Raw genomic sequence first — 24,990 nt, forward strand, 5'->3', positions numbered from 1 at the left:
CAACCTTAGCATAAAACTAATTTTACCTTTCGCCGTTCAATTAAAAGCAAAAACAGCAAAAAAATAGTTAACAAATAAGTTTTAACAAACAAAAAAGTAATTTTAAGATATAGAATAAAAGTACAAAATGCTTTTTTTAATTTCTATATATTATTTAACTCTACAGCAAGTAACAATATGTATTATAAGATACAGCATGATGCTGATGTAACATATATACGATAAAATATAATGCTGATGATTTGCAAATATAATTTTAGCCAACTTGAACACTAACAATTTGAATATACCCAGTGAGCACGCGTCGTCCGGGGGACGTACAGACGTCAGTAAAACGTCTGAGGGACGTTTCCCGGACGACGTATGCCCACTGGTTAGTTTAAAAATATAAGGTTTAAATATAACAAACGAGGTAATAGAAACAAAAATGGCGTATTTGAATATGAGCTTAACACAAAATAGGCTTAGATACATAGATAGCAAACCTAAATATGAAAATTGTTGACTAAAATATAAATAAAGTGAAGCTAAATAAAAAAAATGCTAAAACTAAATACGACTTAATATTAAGTAAATACTTTAGGTTAGATTTAAAGTAAAATATCTTTTTTTTTTTTTTTTTGTGTTCCATTTTAAACTTTCATTAGATTTAAATACACAAAAACAAGTCATTTTGATAACAGATTTAACAAGTGGTAGATGTCATTATACCAACTTCCTTTTTTTGCATTAATATAATTCATGGCATTCCATAATTGAACAATACGACAAGAATTTTACTGTCACAGAAAATACTAAGGATAATTGATTATCTGTTTTTAGTAAATTGAATTTGGAAGGAACATGAAATGTGCGTTTAAAAACACTTAGGTCATAAACAAAAATAATTAAGTTATTAACAAAAACAACCAAGTTATGAACAAAAATAACTGAGTTGTTAACAAAAACAGCCAAGTTATAAACAAAAAAAACCGAGTTGTTCACAAATACAACCAAGCTATGAAAATATTCATATCTTTCTAAACAATTGATTACTTCCTACGACGCTATGATTTAGAAAATATTATTTATTGTAAAAAGTAAAAAATATATAACATACATTTTTAACACTGTATATCCATTGATCATCTTGAAAGCTAAAATATGTGCTCAAATTAAAAATATGATACAATAATATGACACGGGCTCTTCACTTAAAAGTTTCTTAAAGGTAAAAACTATGATCAAGTATTTATTAAATGGTATAGTATGTATACAAAATCAATTAAAAGAGAATATTAACAAATTCTTCATTTGTTATTAAAAATTATTAAATTTTGTGGTAAAAACGAGATCAATAACTAAACTCACCAATATTCCTGATGTTTAATTACATAGTTCCAATCATTGATTGTAAACAGATTGTTTTCTTCCACCCCTAATGTCTTACATCCTTCGAAAAATTTAAAGATCGTCTCCTAAAGATTCAAAAATAAAATAATTTTAGATCATAAAATTTATAATGCAGGTTGTAGACAAAATATTGTAAATATACACGTTAGTGAATTATTGATTGATGGTAGAACTCACTGATGACGCGAAAAAATAAAAAGCACTTAAGTACACGAGCCGAACATAGGATAAAGAACATTTAAGAACATGGACAAAGCAATATATATATAAAAAAAGTAACTGAAAGGTAATTTTTTAAGTCCAAAAAATTATACTGTTTAAAATTGTAACTTGCTAAAAATTCATAGTATAAATTTTTAAAATGTACCCTGTGATTCCATAAACACTTAATTTTGCGGACGAATTTCTTTTTTTTGGAAAATTCAAATATTTTTGTAAGCAATCTAAAAAATAAAAGGCATAAATTAAAATAGTAAAAAGTCTTGAATAAAAGAAAAAAAATTTAATTCCAAAATATTGTAAACATAAAGCATTTTAAAAATTTAGCATTTCTACAATAAATTCAAAATGAGGTCAAAACAAAAAAGATCACACGCAATTGCAAAATTAATCGTATACATAAAATCAAAACACTATACTTATTGAGTATTAATTCATTGCCCAAGCAGTTGAATATATTGTTTTCTACCAGTGTTATTTGCGTAACTAACTAAAAATAAATAACGGAAAAAGTTTAAAACGGTACGTTGTTGAATCTACAACTTCATTGGTTAAACAAATATTAATAGTAAAAATGTATGCAAATAAATCGATTTAATATTATAACAAAAAAGATTTTTTGTAATGAAATTTAAAAAATGTCATTCTATTGAATATAAATTTTATGATGAAATAAACAGATATATTTTCAGAACCTTAGTGGAAACAACCTACAAACATTTATAAAAAAAATTAATAAAGTGATATATATTGTTTGTACGATTTTCTTTTTTTTTTATTGTACGATTTTCTTTTTTTTTTCGTTAAAACTAAGTATTTTATAAAAATTAATTTGTTTAAATCCAATTAACTAATAATTAAATTTAATTGACTAATAAAAAAATTTTTGGATGAATTTATATACATATTTTTTTCGTCGGCTTTGATAGGTACCTGAGCAGCAATTAATGCTACTCGTGTATGTGTATGTATGTATGTATATATATATATATATATATATATATATATATATATATATATATATATATGTGTATGTATATATATATATATATATATATATATATATATATATATATATATATAATATATATATATATATATCTGTATGTATGTATGTATGTATGTATATATATATATATATATATATATATATATATATATATATATATATATATATATATATATATATATATATATATATATATATACATATATATACATATATATATATATATATATATATATATATATATATATATATATATATATATATATATATATATATATATATATATATATATATATATATATATATATATATATATATATATATATATATATATATATATATATATATATATATATATATATATGAATAAACATTACTCTTTTTAATTTTAGATTTATAATTGACAAAGCAATATGTGTGTAATACTTTAATATTTTTAAAAGTTGAAACATGTCTAATACTTAACCAATATCATAAGCATAATACCGTTTTTATCATGCTGATTAAAATGAATCACTTTTAAATTTATTTATTACCTTTATTACTAATTGTTATTATTGCTACCATTTTAAATTATTAATTGTTATTATAACTACCATGTTAAATTATTAGTCTTATTTTTATTTATCAACACAAGATTTAATTACTAAGCAATTCTGACTTTTATTTACATTAACTTTTGTCGATTTAGTTTTTGAAAAAAGGAAAAAAATGTCAGATTATAAAAAGAAAATGCGAATCGAGAAACATAACGATGAAAAAATGTCAGACTTTAGAAAAAAAAAAAAGCGAGTCGAAACACATGAAGATGCAAAAATTTCAGACTATAAAAGAAAATACAAATTGAGAAACATAAAGATGAAAAAACGCCAGACTATAAAAGAAAACACGAATCAAGACACATAAAGATGAAATAATGTCAAATATAGGTTTCAACTCTTTTCAAAGAGCAGAAAGACTATTCACTAAGAACATTAGTAGTTGGCATTACGAGATCCGACTTTGCAATCTCTATAACTTCGGTAAGAAAACGTTTATTAAAGTAGTACAAACTCTTGAGGAACGAGATGAAATCTTGTGTAACAAGCTTTTTGGTGTTTTTAATCAAGTGATGTTTGGGTCATATTTAGGAGAATCAAGTAATGTTAAAGAGAATCAAGTGATGTTTGGGAGAATCAAGTGATGTTTGGGAGAAATTTGTGCTAAAGATTAGTTAATGTCTGGGCTGTAAAAGCAACAAATTTATTGCCAATGATTTTTGCAGCTTTTAATTTTTGTCTTTTTTTATTTTATTTCAGATGTTCTAGTGTAGACTGTGGGGGAAGGAAGAGTGGAACTTTTTAAATGGTGAAGCAATATTTGATCCAGGACTTTAGTTAAATGTATAGTTAAACAGTTTAATTTTTAAACTACTATATTGAATTAAAGTAACCAATCATACGTAACTGAAATTAAACCATCCAGAATTATTTTTTTTTATGAAAAAAAAACATAACAGTTTTTTTAAATTATACCCAGCTGGCACACCTACGTTGATAAAACGTTAGAACAATGTTGCACGTTGCGTTGACCCAACATTGACCGCAAACGTTGTTTTTATATCATTTTGGTTACAAATGTGACGTCGCCAACAACCTAAAAACAACGTTGGCCCAACGTTGTTTTTTGAAAACACAATATATATATATATATATATTTTTTTTTTATTATGTAATTTTATATATTATTGTATTTTTTGATTTTATTATTTTTTTTGTTGTTGTGTTTTTTCACTTTTTATTTTGAGCCTTTGTGCGGAAAGAAATCAAAAAAGAAAAAGAAGCGAATTATGTGAAAAAGGACATTTAAAAATTAAAATAAAGCGTTTGATAAAGAAAGGTTTTAAACGAAAAATATTACACTCACAGCACTCTTACATACAGCAACAATGACGAGCACAAAATAAAAATATTACGAATGCCACAACAACAATTTTATAAAAAATTATATATTCTAAATAGGTATTGGCAGTGATTAACTAATAAGCATAAATAACAATATTGTTGTTGTAAAAGATTGTTAGAGAATGCGAAATCTTTACTAAACTATAGGTCTTACTTCGAGTCGCTGTTTTAAATTAGCTCATATGTTTAGTTTTAGATTCCAATTCTTTACTTGACAAAAAACGTTTTTAATACAAAAAAGTTGACAGTAAATGTGCACAATGTTTCTACGGACATGAAAATTAAATTTTCAAGTAATAATATTTCTGATGATCTTGATTAATACCCTGATCACTGCCACCTGCGGGTCAATTTTTGTATTGCCAAACTCATGGTAGCATCTGCTGTTCCATATTGCACTCATGATGGTTTGAGTGATATAGGGTTTTTCTCCGATAGATTCGCTGTTTCAACCATAAAAATCAAATTTATCGGAGAATTTGTTTTGGAATATCAAGAAGTTATACACAAGTTTAAAATACTCCCATATTTCAACGGAAGGAGGATAGTAGGTAAAGATGTGAATGTTTTCCTAAATTTTACCCCTTTTTTACATTTGTTATTTTTAACGATCTGTTGCCTAGTGCTTTTTTGGTTAGCAAGGCCGCAGAAGGTAGACTGTTGTGTTAAAATTGATAAAGGATATTTTAGGTTGGTCTGCATGCGTGAGAAGTAAGTTTATTTTTCCCAATTTGGGTGCATTGCATTGTTGTTTTTGATGAACTGTTCCTTGTTGTTTTGTAGTACTGAGACGTTTTGTTGTCCCATTGTTTTGGAAAATTCTTTTGTCTTGAAAAATTCCAGTTTTGGTTTTGTTTCGTAAATTTTAAAAGTGAACTTGGCAACCAATACTTTAAAAAGTAGTAATAATCGTGGGTTTTTTCCTTTCCGCATTCTTTAAGTTAAAAGAGTGTTTGAGGCAAAGTGCAAGACTTTGCTCCTTCAGAATTAAAATACCACAACCCTCGCTTTTGACGTGTAAAAAAAGTGTCTCTCTCTTGACCGGATTGAAATTGGTCTTTTGCCACAGGTTTTCGAAAATGACTTTATGCAAATGTTCTATTACCCATTTAGAAAAGGGTAACGCTTTTACCAGAAACCACAACTTGCTACAACTCTGCTGTAGTTTAAGAGGTTTCGGTGTTCTTGGTAGTGGAAAACCCTCTATTCTGTTGTCCACCCTTATCACCAAAGCAAGAGCTTTGGCGATAAAAACGTACATCAGAAGAGAGAGAGAGGGTCGCCTTGTCTGACTCCTCTTTCCGTTGGAAAGAGACCGACAAAAGACCACAATTCAGAATAGATGCCAATAATTCTTAATATAGAGTGCTAAAAATTTTCTCCGAGATTGGATTTTTGGAAAATTTGCAGCGAAAACGCACGATCAACTTTGTCAAACGCCTTTTCTTGGTCTATTGATAAAATAAAATTAGTTAGATTTTTAAATTCTGCGTCATCTAATATATCACGGACTAAATGTAAGTTTGAAAAATTTGTTCTACCTAGAATTCCGCAAGTTTGATTTGGTTCTATAACTTTTCCCATTATTTTTTCAAGTCTTAGGGCCAGCGCTTTTGTATTTATTTTGTAATCAGCACCGATTAAGGATATGGGTCTCAAATTTTAGCATTCAGTAAGGATTCCTTGTATGAGTATTAGTGAAACTACAGCTACAAAAAGTATTTCGTAAGCAAGTTCTTCAAAGTCTTTTTTTAAAATATGCCAAAAAGTTTTGTAAAGTTCAGCTGGAAGTCCGTCGTAGCCCGGAGATTTTCCGCTTTCAAATTTAAAAAAGACTTTTTTTAGTTCCACGCCGGTTAGGCAGGTATTTAAAAAATAGTTTTAATCATCACTTAAATGTTTTGTGATACGAGACAAGACATAGTTTTGGCTGCCCTTGCATAAATTTGTTTTAGTGTAAATGTTTTATAATATGATGCCAGGGAGTTTAGTATTTTACCAGGTTCACTCGTCGATGTGCCGTCATTCTTGCAAATTTCGGTAATTGGCTTGTTCCGCTGTTGAGTTATTTTTTTTTAACACTCCTTTTCTTTGGTGCTATCAAAATTTTGGGTCAGGGTTTTGTTGCTCTCATTGGATTTCCTTTTAAATCCTTTTGATATTTTTTGCACTTTCCTGGAGCGATATGTGTTGTAATCCAGCCCTAATAAAAAGTTTGCAGTTGTCCCACCATCTTAAAATTGACTTATAGGACCGTTTTACTGTTTGCCAATCTTTAATTACAAGTTCAATTTTTTGCATGTACACTTCTCTTTCCAAGAGGAAACAATTTAATATCCAGTATCCTGATCCACTCCTAGTTTTACTAAAATTAACGGTTGTTGTCCGGAACACGTGGTCGAATTAGTGGTTGGTGAGAATTTTGGTGTATGCTGTTTTTTTGGTGATTGTTTCAGGGCATTAGATTCGATCGAGTCTACATTTTACCGACTGATATTGCCATGTGTATTCTCTTTTGTTGAGGAACTTAAAACAAAAAATTTACCTTGAAATACGCCGAGTTCATCAATGTTGTAGATGTGATGTTTAGCGTAGTTTGTGCTTTCTGCGTCGAGAGGCAGGCTTTTCGAACATATCATTTTCGAACAGGACGAGTAGTTTTTTTCCTGCGAGAAGTCTCCTAAGTTGCCAAAATAATGACGCCTTTCTCTTAGCACATAAGAAGCGCAAATATTTAGCACCTGCATTTGGTGCTCATCAATTTTTATCATAACGCCTAATATTCCACCATTAGTGTCATAAAGAAGTACCATTAGCTTTCAAAGAAATGTTGAATTTAGAGAGAACCGCCACCCCGCAACAGTAATGGCTTAGACCAGAGTTCCAAATAGACTTTCCAGCTCAATCATCACCACACTGTTTAACAGTGGAAGGTCCAGATTTTGTTTCCTGAAAGAGGATAAGATCGAAGGAGGATTTTTTAAGGAACCCAAAAAAGTTTTCGCACTTTTTCTTTTTCTTTCAACTAGGTTTTTATTTTTGCTAACACCTACTGCAGCATTTAATATTTCAATTTGTGCACATGAAAATGTATGTACTTCATGTATGTAAATTTCGGTTTGCACACATTACAATGTTTGCACTTCATTTATGTTCATGTACCTTTGTTTCTAAAGAAGTTGTTTCTGAAACTTCAACATTTGTTGGAGCGGTTGAATTTTCAGTTTTTGAGTTAGCTTGAGGTTGCCCGATATGCTTATACCTCAGAGTATAATCGTCAACGTTTTGGTATTAAGGCATCTAGGTATTTTCCTAATGCAGTCATGGCTGTCGATCCTCCGTTGATTAAAAGTCCGATTGGTATTTTTTTTTTTTTTTTTTTTTTATTTATTTAATTTTTTTTGTTCTTTAATCCTTACAAATTCGTAAAATATAATAGAATCTTTACAGAGTAAGTAAAATTAAAAAAAAAATAAAAAAAATAATAATAATAATTACAAAGTTACGTTATACAAAAAAATATATAATGTAAAACTGTAAAGTATTAGAAATTACTTCAAAGAACGCGGAAAACTTGCAGAAGACCGACGGTCTTGTCATCAAGAAACCGCTATGCGTTACTAATATTTATGGATGCTTTTATTTAAAACAAGTTTATATATATATTTAAAAAAAAAAATGTTATCGGTTTTCGGCAAAATGAGAATAAAAATCCAAAATGCAAAAAAACAAAGAATGCAGACAAAAAGAAGTTTTTAATTTTTTGATTTTATTTCAATACACATTAATATAAGTAGGTACACGATTTGATAAATAGGTAATATATAGTCGTTCGAGTGTTGATAAATAAGCCTATTATTTGCTTTTGTGTTTTTGTTATTGCTGTTGTTTTTGAGTTATTTAGAGTTTTTTGAGTTATTAGAGTTTACATTGGTTTCGGAACAAAGTTAGTTTTATACATAGTTTTAAATGTTTTTGGGTTAATAAAAATTCATAAAGTTGTCAGTGTTTAAAATAAGATCTTTTAATAACGTTTTCAGAGTATTTAAGTTATTCGATTTTTCTAGTTGAACATTTTTGGATATTATTTTGTTATATATCCAAGGACCACGGTACGAAATAGAAAAGCGCGAGAGATTAGTTTTTTTAAAAGGTACGTTGAAGTTTCCCGTTCCTCTGGTATGGTATCTATTTTTGCTATTTTGAAAGAAATTCTTTAAAAAATGAGAAGGAACAAGTCCAAGTTTATATTTGAGCATAAATAACAAATTTTGGAATATATTGATTTGATATACATTTAATGCTTTCAATTTTTTTAAAAGTGGCTCAGCATGCGAGAGTCTATCCTTATTAAAAACTATTCTTGCAGCATGTTTTTGTTTTCGATATAGTGTGGTTAGTTTGGATCTATGAGTGCTCGCCCACGCAACATTAGCGTATATGTAGTAGCTTTGTATAAACGAGAAGTATAGAAACTTTAAATTATCAGGAGACAGTATAGAACTAGCTTTGTAGAGGATACCAATGTTTTTTGATATTTTGGTATTTAATACATCTATATGTGATTTCCATGAGATGTTCTCATCAATAAGTATCCCTAGAAATTTAGTTGCTTGGGTTCTCTCTATTTCTTTAGTATCTATATTTAGCGAAGGTAAATCGGGAGGTATTTTTGTAAGGTTAGAATGAAAAAGAATGTATTTGGTTTTTTCTGTGTTTAGCGATAATTTGTTAGATTTTAACCAACTGTTTATTTTTTCAAGTTCAGTATTTGTAGTTTCATAAAGTTCTGTAATAGATGAGGATGCATAAAATAAATTAGTGTCGTCTGCGAACATTATGACATCCAATTTACTTGAGGCTTTAGGAAGATCGTTTATGTATATTAAAAACAAAAGAGGTGCAAGAATGGAACCTTGGGGGACACCGCATTTTATTTTGAGAAATTTTGAAAAATTTTTATCATGTGCAATAACGCATTGTTTTCTGTCTAGTAAAAAATTTTTGAACCAGTTTGGTGCAGCACCTTTTATCCCATACTTTTCCATTTTCCTAATTAAGATAGCGTGATCTACTGTGTTAAACGCCTTAGATAAATCAACAAAGACTCCAAGGACGTATTTTTTGTTTTCAAAGGAAACATTTATATTATTTATAAGATCAAGAATTGCGTGTTCGGTTGAATGTTGCTTTTGGAAGCCAAACTGTTTTTCATTAAGGATTTTGTTATTTGTTAGATATTTATACAGTTTATTGTATATTACTCTCTCCAAAAGTTTTGAAAATACAGGAAGAACTGAGATAGGTCTGTAGTTATTTAGTGTAAATGCATCACCGGTTTTTAATATTGGTATTACCTTAGCTATTTTTAATTTATTCGGTACGGATCCTGTAATTATTGAAGATTTAAATATTTCATAGATTGTTTGTTTTATTTCTGGAAACACATTTACAACTATATAGCTACAAATGTCGTCTATCCCAGGGGCCTTATTCGTCTTAGGCGAGTTTTTTGCAATTTCTAGTTCTTCATGGTTTAGTCCAGAGAAAATATTTAAACAGAAATGTTGGTTTGTGATATAGGTTTCGAAGGAGATATCAGGGAATTGAATTTTTGAAGCCATATTAGGGCCTATGTTTGCAAAAAAGCTATTGAAGTTTTCAGCGATAGAAGTTTTGTCGATATATTCAGTTTCGTTAACGATAATTTTATCGGGTAAATTATTTGATTTAGTATAGTTTTTACCTATTATTTCTTTCAATATGTTCCAGGTTTTTTTAATATCCTTTTTGCTTTTTTGTAGTTGTTTTGAATAATATACGTTTTTTGAATTTTTTCTAATTTTTTCAAATAGATTTTTGTATTCCTTGTATGTAGTTAAGTTAGTTTCGTTTCTGTTTTTTAAATACTTGATATAGAGTTTTTGCTTTGTTTTTGATGATTTTCTAATCCCCTTAGTTATCCATGGGCAGTTTAGATACTTTAGCTTTATTTCTTTCTCTTCAACAGGAAAATGTTTATTGTAGTGATCTAGAAAAATATTTATAAATAAATTGTATGCGGAATTTGTGTGTCCAAGGTTACATTCTTGATACACTTCATCCCAATTTACTACCGATAGCGAGTCTTTAAAATTTTTAATAGAGAACTGATTGATTCTTCTTTTATATTCTTTAGTTTTAGGATATGTTCTGGACTAAAACCTGAATATTTCGAATAAATTTTTGTGCAATTGATAACGATACATTTTTAAATAATATATCACTTTCAAGAAAATCTGTAACTTTACTTGAACTGTTGACAACAAACTCGAAGTATTGATAGTAATACCTGTAATACCCCAGACATACCATTTTAAAATTTTTAGGCGCTTTCAAAAAATCTTCCACACTGCAATTTAGATCTCCAAACTGACACAGTTAAACAGGGTAACTATTGCTTGAAGGAGTAGATTTAAAAATACCAAGATTGATATTTTCTTCCAGAAGGAAGACTTAAATTTATCAGTACGTGTTTTTGTTCTGTTAATTTTTAACTACTTAATTTGAAAAAATTTAAAAAGCCACAAGCACGCCTAACAAGTTTCGGCATACTTATTAAGCTGTTTATTAGACTTGTTTTACATAGTTATTATAATTGTATTAAAATTTAGCTTTACTTATACAAGCACTACACAAAGCAGGGATTATTCATGATTGTTTTGCTTGTGGCTTCTCTTTATAAGTAAAAAGTATATATATTAGAAAAATATATTTCCATAATCAACTGAAATATTTGAATGAAAAATAGTTCTTATAAATTATACAATTATATACTTGCATATCCGCATTTCCTCGATGCAAACACAACGTTTATCCACTAAATATAATCTAACATTATTCCAATGTATATGGATCAATGTTGATTCAATGTATATAATCCAACGTTAATCCATACACATTGGATTAACGTTAGGTTATAAACATTGGATTAACGTTAATCCAAATACATTAGATCAATGTGGGGTTATACACATTTGGTGAACATTGATTCATATACATGAGATCAACGTTGATCCCTATCCATTGAATCAATATTGATTTCTAAAAATAAATATCAACAGATATTTACCAATAGCAATAAACATTAATCTTAAGTAAGCACTTTAAAATAATAATAAAAATAATTTATATATATATATATATATATATATATATATATATATATATATATATATATATATATATATACATATATATATATATATATATATATATATATATATATATATATATATATATATATATATATATATATATATATATATATAAATTATGTTAGTGTATTTTACAAATAGAGTGCTCAATGTTTTTAAAGAGCAGAGCAATTATAAATTTGTAAAAAACACTTATCTAATTTTTAGTTGTCTTTAACAGCGTGTTTCTCCATCAGTTGGTTCATCATGAAGCTTACTGATGATATTGTCTCGATTATGCCAATATCAAACAAGTGCACAACTAGGTAAATGGGAAAATTTAGCTGTAGCTGAGCACTTAATAATTTGCCGGGAAAATATCCGCTGGATTGGTCGCAATACTTTGAAAATAGAAGTAAATAATTTAACAGGAAAGTTAGGGAAGCATTGGAAACACAACACAATGAAAGTACCTTTCGTGACAATGGTCTTAACCGAGATGAGGGCGATTATGAAACGATGCCATTTTAGAAACCTATGTTTAAATACTAAGGGTTCATTCATATATTAGGTACGAACCGTGGGGGAGGGGTTGTCTCAATTTAAGAAACTTGCGTACGAGTGCGTACAGGAGGGTTAGAGGGGAGGGGAGGGTCCAACAAATGTATGTATGCAAATGCAAAAAACTGAGTTGGCTGTTCACGTTCACTTTCCCATTAATAAAAAGTGAACGCCGCTCACGTTCATAGCCTGTTAAGGTTATAAAGGTTAAACAGCCCAAAAAAAAGTGATCACGTTAGCGTGCGTGAATAGAATTAGGGGGAGGGGGTTAGACCACCGAGCATATGAAACTTATATGACGAGAGGGGGAGGTAAGACCACCGCAGGGATGAAGGGAAGGGGGGTAAAATTATGGTGATTTTTGCGTTCATAATATATGGATGGCCCCTTACATCACAAAAAAGTCTCTTGAAAAACTCTTAAAAAGAAGTTCTCACCAAAGAACATTGTTTTATAAATTTAAACAGTTTTATATAATACCTCGGTTTTATCTTTTATAATGGTTTTTGATATATCGAGGGAATATAGATATATCGAGGGAATATAGATACCCTTGATAACGAGGGTATCTATATTCCCTTGATATATCGTAAAAACAGCTTTGTAACAAAAAAGGAATAAATCCATAAAAAGAAGTTTTATTTTAAAATCTTTATACAATTAAACTCTATTGAAGATGTCAACATTTTATATATATATATATATATATATATATATATATATATATATATATATATATATATATATATATATATATATATATATATATATATATATATATATATGTTTGTATAGAAAGTTCAATTGAACTTAATATAAATAAAAGTTAATATAAACAAAAAAACTTTTAAAGTTGTAATTAAAATAAAAATACAAAAAGAAGCTTAAAAAAATCATTAACATAATTTCTATACTCTAAAATGTACTTTTTAATCAATTTTTGAAAGCAATCATATTTTTTGCACATGATATATTATTATCTTTTGCTAAGATTTTATTCCAAACATGAGGAGCACGATATTTAATCTTTATACTAAAATGATTAGCATATTATACCAAATTTGTTGTTCGCAATAGGTGATGCGACTCTGATTTGTGGTTCCCATCTTAAATCATTTGAAATTAATATGCCAAGACTACTTTCTTTTTAAAATTGAGATATTTATTTTTGCTTATATTTTGCTGTAATATCTTGCGTTGTTTAAAAAAGAATTTTTGGTTTAATTTTGTAAAATATATGCTATCAAGGGTTTGTCAAGTAAGTTTTTAGATTCTGAGTTACTCATATTAAGTGATGTTAGGGGTCATCTATAAAGGACATTACGCTTAGTTTAACTATTGGCGTGAAGAGTAATGTTGGTTCTCGTGCGCAGAGATTTTTTAAGTATTAAAGCGCCTTATGTTGAATAAAAATCTCCGCCGAAGAGAGCTTATAAACTTTTACTTCTGGTTAGTATTTAAATTCTGAATGATGTCCTTTATGGACGACCCCTTATTAAATATAGTTTGCTTCTAAAAAGAGATGAAAACTGTAATGTAGAGGCTGAACCTAAAGGTACATCCAAAAATGTTTCTTTTACTAAAGCTATTTGATATAGCAAAGTTCAAGTGCGACATTGTTTCTTTTGAAGAGGCAATTTCGTCAGGTTAGAATTATTTTGTTATATCTCCAAATTTGAAAAAAATGAGTTTATACCTTTTTCTCTTTTTTTGTTATTTTTTCTTTCTAGCTGCAATACTTTTAAAATTGAAAAAAAACAACTAAATAGTGTCAAATTAGGTGTAACCGATTGTTCTATGTGCAAAATAGCGATAGTTATTAATATTATTTTGTTCTATTTCCAACAACCACTAAAATTGTTTATAAATCGCATTAAATAATACGTTCGTGTTTATTTCCTCTTTAAAATTTTATAATGGCGGAAAACTATAAATGTATGTCTTGGAGTAATAAACCAAAATACAGGTATTTTCTTATATATTCTAGTGCTAATCGGCTTTTTTTAGTTATTAATAAAAATTCAGCACATTATTTTAGTAGAAAATGTGTTATTATATTATTAGAACCTCACGGATTCTGTTGTATATGTGACATATACACTAGAGTGTGTATGTAACATACCGTCAACTGGGGTGACTAAGAACGCTTTTTAAACATTTATGCATCATATAGCAATACAGTTAGTCTAACAGCTAATTTTTTTTTTAACAGAAAATTATACTATCTAGCTTCCAAAATTGGTTCTAGGCCTGATAAATATTATAAAGTAAATACCTTAATTTTCTTATTTTATACAAGCATATTCGTATTTTTAAAACGGGGTGAGAATGAACAGCCGATTCCGAGTTACTTTGAAAACGACATAATGTTTTTATTTCTTAGATTATGGATAGACTAACATGTTGTAAGGCTGGGGGGGGGGGAGGGGGACTGTTAATGATCAAACAGATAACAGAAAGTGTATTTTAATATGTTGTAGAGTCTTTTATTTCAAATCAATTCATGTGAAAAAAATTACATACTAAGTTTTCAGCACATTACTATTTATAACAATATTTACAAAGCTGCCTTAAAAAAACAGACCATCAACTATCACTATCCTCGAAGTTCTTACATGGCTCACACAGGCTGCATATAAAGTCAATTTTTTCAATATCAAGCTTATAATATTGATCTTTTTCATAGAAAAGGCCACAACACTGGAGGTGATAAGTTTTTATGCATTTGTCGCATTGAATCCATACGTCGTCGCTTAACTTCACCCATTTTTTGTTACAGAAAACACAGTACCAATCACTACCTTTGTTGTTTTGCTCTGTTGAACTTGATGGCATTGACTCATCTAAACAAAGAACTCTTTTTCCTGGTTCAACCTTTGAATCTCTAAAACGGATTCATTAAGAACCATTACAGTGTCTTTACCACCAGAGTTTTTATTTTTTCCAGGAAGTCGTTTTATCACCTCTGTTTTGTTCATAGGGTAGATTCCTGTTGCTCGAAATCCCGAAATTAAAGCTTCTGATTTCAAGGTGTTTACTAACTTGTTTAAAAGAGTAGGCATGTGTTCTTTTGGAATAGCCTCTTTGATACGACTTTCTTGTCTCCACTTTGAAAGTACTGTCCTCCACGACTGCTTTAACCCTCTAAATACAGCAACATCTAGTGGTTGGCAGAAATGGGTTGCATTAGGTGGCATTGTTACAAACTTGATGTCATGTTGATTTGTGGCTTCAATAATTTCTGGAGAAAAATGTGAACCCAGATTATCACCAATCAGCAATGTTGTTCCGGTTTTTAAAATAGCAATAGGCAAGAATATCTCCATGAACCATCTGGTAAATGTTCTACCATCAAACCACCCATTAGTGGTGATATCGTATACGGTTCTAGGTGGTCCACCATGAGTCCAACCCTGGTAGAGATTTTTTGCTTTATAAACAACCGTAGGCGGCAAAAATTCTCCAACAGCGTTACCAGCAAACATTATACTAGTTGATTGCTTTGAATGTTCCTGTTTGTTTTTTAACGCGGTGTCCATGTCGACGACGAACAATAACAGTTTTGGACCCTGGATTATCTGTTATATTGGTCTCGTCATAATTATATATGTTTTCTGGAGGTATATCCTTTAACTCTTAGTATAAGTTGTTAAAATAACGGTTAAGGGTTTCTTCATTGACTAAAGCCCTACTATGCTTTACATTGTCAGCAACCCTTTCCGTCAGACAATGCCTTTTCATGAAAGACTGAACCCAATCTACACTAGGCATATTATTTTTAAATATAAAGTCTGTTATTTTCTTTTTATCACAATAACATTTAACTAAAAGTCGAATGTCAAAAGAATCAAGAGGCACCCTCCAATCTGTCATATAAGTAATTGTTTGAACAATTAAATTTTCTGTAGAACTGTCAAGTCTGGTTTATCCACCATGCTTTTTTGGAACTTGATTTCCAAGTTTTACGTTTTTATGGAGAGTTCCTAGCGGAATGTTATAAGCTTTGGCTGCTTTCCTGATAGTAAACCCGTGGTTTTTCATTTTATTTACTGCTGCTTGTAAGTCTTTTTGAGTGTAATTTGTTTTGTAACCTCGGCTATTTTTTTTTCTTTTGTAATTTCGAGGCATAGTTCCTTAAATTAATAAAAAAAACTCGAATTCTTGATAAAAAAAATGCTATTTTTAAATGAGGAAATAATCATTTACAGACAAACTACACCCTCAATTTTGAATTCATTAGAACAATATGTACCTGAACTTGATGTGTAACAACTTTTATAGTGTTTTGATACGCGTTTCTTAAGAAATAGCTTAATAAGTCAACAAACTATCTGAACAATGTAACTCATGCTGTTGATATGCAATAAAGAAAAGCCGAAAAAGGAAAATATTTTGCGCAGCCTAAAATTAGGTTCCAAATATTATATTTAATGCAACTGGATCAAAATAACACACAATTTAGATCTATTGTGTGTGTTGTTTCACCTTTTAGTTAACTTGGTACTGATGTTCATAGTCACCCCGCTGATGAACCTACTGATGGTGAAATATATATATATATATATATATATATATATATATATATATATATATATATATATATATATATATATATATATATAAATATATATATATATATATAAATATATATATATATATATATATAAATATATATATATATATATAAATATATATATATATATATATATATAAATATATATATATATATATATATAATATTTATATATATATATATATATATATATATATATATATATATATATATATATATATATATATATATAGATATATATATATATATATATAGATCTATAGTTTGTTGGCTTTAGGAAGAGCGGAAGGAAAAAAGTGATTCTTACGCCAACACATACGTCACTTTTAATTACTTTTGACTTTCGTCCAACATTTCCGTGTTGGACGAAAGTAAAAACCATTAATTTAATTACAAATTAATCGTTTTTTAAAAAAACCACAAAAACGCAAATTTAATTGACCAGAATGTTTTTAAAAACATTCTGAATGTTTTTATAACATTTTGAATGTTTTTAACAATATAAACAAAGTTTTTATTTTTATTTTTTTTAATAAAATGTTTTTATTTTTATTTTTTTTAATAAAATGTTTTTATTTTTATTTTTTTTCTGTAAATCATGCGCGGAGTGTTGCTACATCGACTATCTTATAGCCTGACTCGCAAGGGAGTGCTGCTACATCGACTGACAAATAGCCTGACTCGCAAGGGAGTGCTGCTACATCGACTGACAAATAGCCTGACTCGCAAGGGAGTGCTGCTACATCGACTGACAAATAGCCTGACCCGCAAGGGAGTGCTGCTACATCGACTGAGGGTTTGGTTGGGGCAGGCAGTCTATCATTATTAAAAAAAAAAAATTCCGGTCTTGCATTTTAATTTTTACTTTTTGTCAACAAAATATCGAAAAAACTTTCGGACAACATCTAAGGGTTGTATATATATATATATATATATATATATATATATATATATATATATATATATATATATTGAGCACTCTATTTGTTGTATATACTAAATAAGATTTAAATTTAAATGAATCGCTTCATATGTGGAAAAATTATCTTATTTTCACCTATTTGCATTGCATAACTTTTTTATGTTTAATTTTTATTTTTAGTTTACCCACAACAAGCATATATCATGGTTACTCCCTATGTTTCAACGCATCCTTTAATTGCTGCTCAACTGTCATTACCTCTGCACGGTGGGAAAACAAGAAAATGTAAGGCATTATAACTGAAAACAGTCAAAAAGAAAGCGACTTAGGCAATCAGGAAAAGAATGTATAAATATCAGAGGCAAGGTTATTCAACCAAAAAGTATTAAAAATAAAAAAGATTGTGGAAGTTGTTGCAAGTTTAAGTGTTCCGTGAAAATTTCACAAGACGAGAGAAAAATATTATTTAATGGACTGTGGGGAATGTCTCAGATTGAAAAGCAACACTTTTTTAGTAAAACTAGTGAAAGATTAGATAAAAAAACGACTCAGACCAATAAAGTAACCAAATCAAGAAGAAAATATACTTATTTTTACAATTTCTTTGTTGATAATGTCAAACATTGTGTAGGTAAGGTGTTTTATTTGTCTACATTAGACATAAGCAGCAGGCAAATATCATACTATCATGAAAATAAGCTTGAAACTGGTATTCCTGCCCCTACAAAATGGGGGAAGCATTGTAAAAAAAGTTCTTGAAATGACTAAACAGAGTATAGAAAACCATATTAACTTGTTTCCACGAGTTGAGTCACATTATTGTCGAAGCATTTCCTGCAAACAATACTTTGATGGTTCATTAAATTTGAAGAAACTTTATGATTTATATTTAACATATTGCACTCAATATAAAATTTTACCAGGAATGTATGTACCGCAATATTTTTAACACCAAATTTAATATTGGATTTCAAAAGCCAAAAAAAGATCTGTGTGATACATGCTACCAATTTTGCATTCTTGAAAATGCAAATGAAGAGCAAATCCAAAAGTATAACAAGTATATTGTATCAAAAAATGAAACTAAGATCGAGAGAGATAAGGATCGAAAGTTGAACTCCCCTACCACAACCATAGTTTGTATTAATCTACAAAATGTCTTGAGCTTGCCAAAAAGTAACGTGGGAAACTTCTTTTATAAAAGAAAGCTCAGTTGTTATAATTTAACAGGTTACTCTTCGCTGAACAAAAAAGCATATTGTGTATTATGGCATGAAGGTATATCTGGTCGTTCTGGTAACGATATTGCTAGTGCTGTGATATGTATGCTAAATCAAGTTTACAAGGATCTTCCTAATATTGACAAGTTTTTACTTTGGTTTGATTCTTGTGTTCCACAAAATAGAAACAGTCATATGTCAGCTGCATTGCGTGATTTTCTTATTGGTCATCCAAATATTGAAATCATTGAACAAAAGTATTGTGAGCCAGGGCATAGCTCCATTCAGGAATGTGGGTAATATACATAGTCAGATTGAGAAATCATTACATTCGGCAGAAATATTCAGCCCTCCCGAGTTGGTGAAAGCAATGTTAAATGTTAACCAACGTAAACCATTTTTTGTACACCAAATGCAAAAAAAAGACATCAAAAATTTCTCAAAAATTGCTTGTCTTATGAACTACAAAAAGGTTCGGTACTTTAATGTCAAAGCACTTGTATATAGGTCTAATGCTCCTGGTCATGTGTATTTCAAGAATCGTTTTACAGATATTTAAAAGTAGGCACGGCTGTCTAAGCCAAAAAACACTAGAGGATCAGGAAGTAATCTTGAAGAACCATTAATTCCATTAGCATCTTGTTTTCCACATAATATTGAAATTTCTAGTGAGAAAGTAAAATACATTGTTTCTATGTACCCATACATGCCAGCTGTAGATGTTTGTTTCTATAAAACCTTATTTCAGTAGTTTTTTTTCAACTCTTCATCCGGAAACAAATTTCATTTTAATTGTTTTATTTATATACTTTAGTTATATCATGCAACATTCATTTTTATAAGTTGTATAAGTTGTATAAGCTTCATTCAAACTGTTATTAACATGTTATTTGTATTAAAAACTTTGTTTGTTTATTTTCAATAAATCTTTTTAGATAGAAATGATTTTCTTTAAATAATATAGCTCTTGTTAAAACTGCCCAACCTTCCAGAAGCAATATCAGTTGAATTCTGTGTAAGTAGCAATAAGAAAGCTAGTTATATCATGCCATCCATTTAAGTTTTCCAACGAAGTGTTTTAGGTTTTTATATTTGCGTTTAAATCCCTAAGTTAACAGTAATTTGTTGTAATTCATTTGCTTTTCGCAAAACGTTTAAATTGTTTTTACTAAAATATAAAGATAGCACAAAATAATGTTAACGCAAAATGTATCTATCGAAATTATCTCCAAACAGGGTCGGGCCATAATAGCAATTTGACCAACTTACTTTTTTAGTATATAGCTCAGTATTGAAAAAAGTTTTCATTAATGAAAAATATATTGCCATTCTACTGCATTACAGTGTAAAACTCAACTTGATTTATTTCAGTTTAAACAAATGCAGAGTTAGAACAAAATAATTCTAACCTGACGATTTGTAATTCGTTTTTAAAGTTTATATTTTTTTTAATGCAAGAGAGAAAACAAAATAAACATAGGAGAACTTTAGTTTATAAAAAATGAAAGAAAAAAATTTGAAACAAAAAGTAGTAAGCAAATGGGTGCTCAAGATTTTAAAAAAACCAACAGACAAGAAAAAAATAACAAAAAATCGGAAACTGAAAAAAAGAAGTTACAAATAAAATACTTATCTTTTTACCCTTATTATTGAGGGTAAATTTTTAATAATATTGAGGGAAATATTTTTACCCTCAATATTACCTTCAATATTTAATAATAATAATGAAAATTTTATCAATTGCTTTTTAAAGTTCATCCATGATAAAAAAACTAAAATATTTAATATTCTTTATTTTTATTTTTTTAAATAAAAATATGAACAGTAAATGTAACTGTAAGAAAAAAATCTTTTCAAAAAATAAAAAAAGCTATATTAAACTGCTGAGTCAGCATAAAAATACAAAAAATGTGAGTTTTGTAAAACAACTGTTGCTCAAAACGTATAAAATGTAACTATTTATAAAATGACGCTACTTAATTTTTTTTATAAAAGTTGAGTATAAAATTAAACTAGTTAGCAGTCTGAACGCTTAATTATTGTTTAGACGCCAATGACGTATTCGCCGAAAAGTTATGGCGAGGTTAGAATACGGATTACGCACACTTTAAAAACTGAATCAAGTCTTTTTAACTAAATAAAGTTTAGGCACTTTAAGAATTTTTTGAAGTTTAAAATTTTAAAAGTTTAAAATTTTTGAAATTTTAAATTGATTTTGTAACCTGGGATAGAGTTTGAGAGAGAGGCTAAAGCTAAATAGATTAAAGCTGGAGTTTAAGGTTAGGGTCAATGTTGAAGTTTAGATTAGAATTAATAAGAATGTACCGTTCTTTTATTTTCCTTAATAGCCTGCAAAGTAAAATTCAAAAAATATCGCTTAATTTTATTTGAGATTTTGTTTATAACTTACTTTACAAATGAATATTTCTTGCTAGAGTTTTTAAAATAATATCGTATTTACATTAACAAAATTTACTAAACATGCATATGTAACAACACTGATATATATATTTACAAGGCATGTGAGAATCGGTTAACACCAATCAATTTTATTTTCATATAAGAACGATATGTAGGCAACAAAAGTTCACCGAAAACAAAATCTAAAATTGAAAGAGTTTTCAAAAGACTACGTTAAAAACAAGTTAACTAACAAAAAAACCGACAAAAATCCAACAAAATTTAAATAAGAAATTTACAAATCAAATAGATCACGTAAAAGTAAACCTATGTTGATATGTTGATATTACCGCTTGCAAAATCTAACTAGATTTTTGCAAGCGGTACGGCGGAAACATGGAAAAATCATACCGAAACTTTGTGCAACAACGTTAATAAAAATATCGGAGTATTCTATAAAGCATGAATTTTAATTAATAGACACATTAATTCAATCCTATTATGTTTATACATGCTTATTCAGCTTTGTTGACTCGTTTATTCTAAAGTTACTGACTTACTCATTAAAGTTACTCACTTATTCATTAAGTTACTCGCTTATTCAACCTTGTTACTCGCTTATTCAATGACATGTAAACTATGCGAAACCCTTCTTTCAAAAATAAACTGAAAAAAGCTATTTTGTTAATTGATAATATATTTGATTTCTTTTGAGCCCGATCCTCATTTATAGGCGTTTGATTCCTTAATGTAATATTTAAATTATTTGGTTTTATTTATATCTTTTATATTGATAAACGGTATTTTATATTTGAAATATTTGGAGTTTTTAAATATTATTGTTAGGCGGAATTATTTTTGTTAATAGTATATTATTGTATTCTTTAAATACCTGGTTATATTTTTACAATATTATTAAACGGTTCTCGTGACAAGATCTTACAATTCTATTTGAGTTTCCGTGTTCTTAAATTTTATGTACAACAGCATTTTATCAGAATATATAGTAATAAGAACAAAAAAAAAAGAACAAAAAAAAGATGTGCTATGTTGATATTCAGATTGTCTAGAATCAATAAAAGTTGTTAAAAGATTCACGAGCATGAGTTATCCTAGGTAAATTATAGATATCGTAGGTAAATTATAGATAAAATCAGAATAGCAAACCTCTATCAAGAGTTTAAATCACAAAAAACTCAAAAATAAAAATAAACGTTTACACGAGTGAAAGATTTAAAAAAAAAAGATTTCGCCAATAATTATAGGACTAAAGATGTAAGCTTTTGATTTAAATACCAAGTCGTTGACGTGACAAATATCATTATTTTAATCGCGTGGTTTCAATTAACTAATACGCATGCGCACTTAATTAAAAAATACCAAGTTTTCTCATTAAACTTTTTAAAAAAGAATTAAAGCGTTTTCTGAATAAATGTATCTTTTAAAGTATTAATGCTTTTATTTTGTGACAGGAAACATTTATTGGTACAACAGATTTTTGAATTAAAAAATCTTGACTCAAAAAAGAATAGACTTCTGAATTTCTTCAAAGTTAAAGTTCTACAAAATGTATCAGTAAAAAAAAAACTTGACTTGGTGGGAAATGAGTTAGCGACCAGCTAGCAAATAGCTAGCTAGTCGCTATCTACGAGTAAAAGACGCGTTTAAGACGTATAAAATACGTAGTTATACGTGTTTTATATGTTTTAGAACACGTCTTGTATCATCTAGTTTTTTTTTCCTACCGGATAAGAAGCAGACTCTGTATAACACAAGTAAATATGAACCATAAAACTCAGTTGGCCGTAGATCAGGAACTAATCTGTTGTTTAAATCTTGGTGTCTAATAGTTGTACAAACGTCGCACAACAGCTGCATGACAAGTTTGATTTATAATGGAAACATTTTTTATCGTAGTTGCACAACTTAAAGTTGGTTGCACAACAAAAATTTTGTAGGGAAACAATTGTTGCAGAAATAGAAACAAATCATATTCTGCAACAACTTGTACGAAAAAGTTGCACAACTATTGCATAACTATTCTACAACTATTAGAAACCAAGCTTGAATAAAAGAAAATATAATTTTAGTATACGCAAAATAAGTTATGAGGTATTTTGTGAGCGTAGTGGTTTTCAGTTTGTTTCAAATTATTAATTATGCTTAATATTATTCCATGTAGTTAGATAAAAAATTTAGTTACCAGTACACTAATGTTGGTAGTTATCGAAGTTAAAGTCAGAACAGTTATTTACTATTTAAAAAAAAATTAATTGGAACACGTTGTCTGGCGTATTTTCAATCGCATTTAATTTAAGCGTATTAAAAGTTACCCGAGCGTCTACATTTTGTTTAATACTCGTATCTAATTTAATCTAGATAATAAAATATTTTATTGATATTGTAATAACAGATCTTAATTAAAAAGATTGAAAAATTTTTGAAATAACTATGGAATAATCAATGAGTGTAAAGTTGTTAACAACAAAAACTCTAAAAGAAATTCCTCACGCGGCTGGAGAAAGCATTGGTAATAAGATTTGTGTTAAAATAATTCTTTGCAGATAGTTTCCCTTAAGTAATTTGTTATATAATAATTACACATTTTTTTATTGCTCTTAAAAGCTTTTTAATAAAGGTTTATAAAACGGATTTTTTGAGTGGTTCAAAGATTAACTTTGTTTTTACAAAAGTAAAAGATAGTCATGTCAAGCGAAGAATATTTAAATACGTGTTCTTATGAACATGTAAATATACTCCTGGTATCCGATCAATCTTTTTGTCTTGAATACCTTGTTCAAACTTACTTTAACCTAAAATCTGGTTATTCAATAGCTTTAATACAGGATTTTAAAAAAATGGGAATTCCATTGCAATTGAGAGAGGACATGGTTCGTTTACAGCTGTATATAGCTCCAACTAAATCGCGAAGCACAAGACTTCCTATGGACGAGCAAAGATTAATAGAATACAAAAAGATGCATGGCAAAATTGATATTGTTCTTTTTTGTTTTTTTTCAAATAACTCAAGGACTTTAAACAACATACGAGGAAAGTATTTAAATGAAATTAAACAATGGTTTCCTAAAGCTTATCGATATCTTGTAGGTCTCAAAATAGAGGAAATTATTGATAATAAAAGACAATATCTTAGGGAAACAATCTCTATTCAAGACAGGTTTTTAAAAAAAGAAATGGATGTAACGAAAAAAGATATCAAATCTTTGAAGAAGCACGTTAAAGCTAGAACTTATTATTTTTGCAATATTCTTCAAAAAAAGGATGAAAATTCGAACTTTTGCGAATACGTTACCGAAAACGAAAAAGATCTTATTACAATATTTGAAAACCCAGTTGAACTATTTCATAGAAAATTATCTAAAAAATGTCTTTTTATATAATATATATATATAAAAAGACATTTTTTATATAATTATATATATATATATATATATATATATATATATATATATATATATATATATATATATATATATATATATATAATATTATTTTTAATTATAATAAAATTAAAGATTATAAAAAGTTAAAACTTAGTATAACACATATATTTTA

At 28.3% G+C, this 24,990-nt stretch overlaps 1 protein-coding gene across 1 annotated transcript in view; it reads right to left on the reverse strand.

Moving 5' to 3' along the window:
* Positions 1–24,990, reverse strand: part of LOC100204021 (putative uncharacterized protein DDB_G0282133) — a 59,533-nt gene that overhangs the window by 23,132 nt on the left and 11,411 nt on the right. The window contains exons 2-5 of the mRNA XM_065811320.1: positions 2,031–2,101; positions 1,760–1,835; positions 1,351–1,457; positions 1,100–1,136 (exon numbers count right to left, since the gene is read on the reverse strand). Coding sequence (XP_065667392.1) covers positions 1,100–1,136; positions 1,351–1,457; positions 1,760–1,835; positions 2,031–2,101 — 291 coding nt within the window. The remainder of the gene's footprint in view (positions 1–1,099; positions 1,137–1,350; positions 1,458–1,759; positions 1,836–2,030; positions 2,102–24,990) is intronic.

Source organism: Hydra vulgaris, chromosome 12, assembly GCF_038396675.1.
Source record: "Hydra vulgaris chromosome 12, alternate assembly HydraT2T_AEP".
NCBI classification, from domain to species: domain Eukaryota; kingdom Metazoa; phylum Cnidaria; class Hydrozoa; order Anthoathecata; family Hydridae; genus Hydra; species Hydra vulgaris.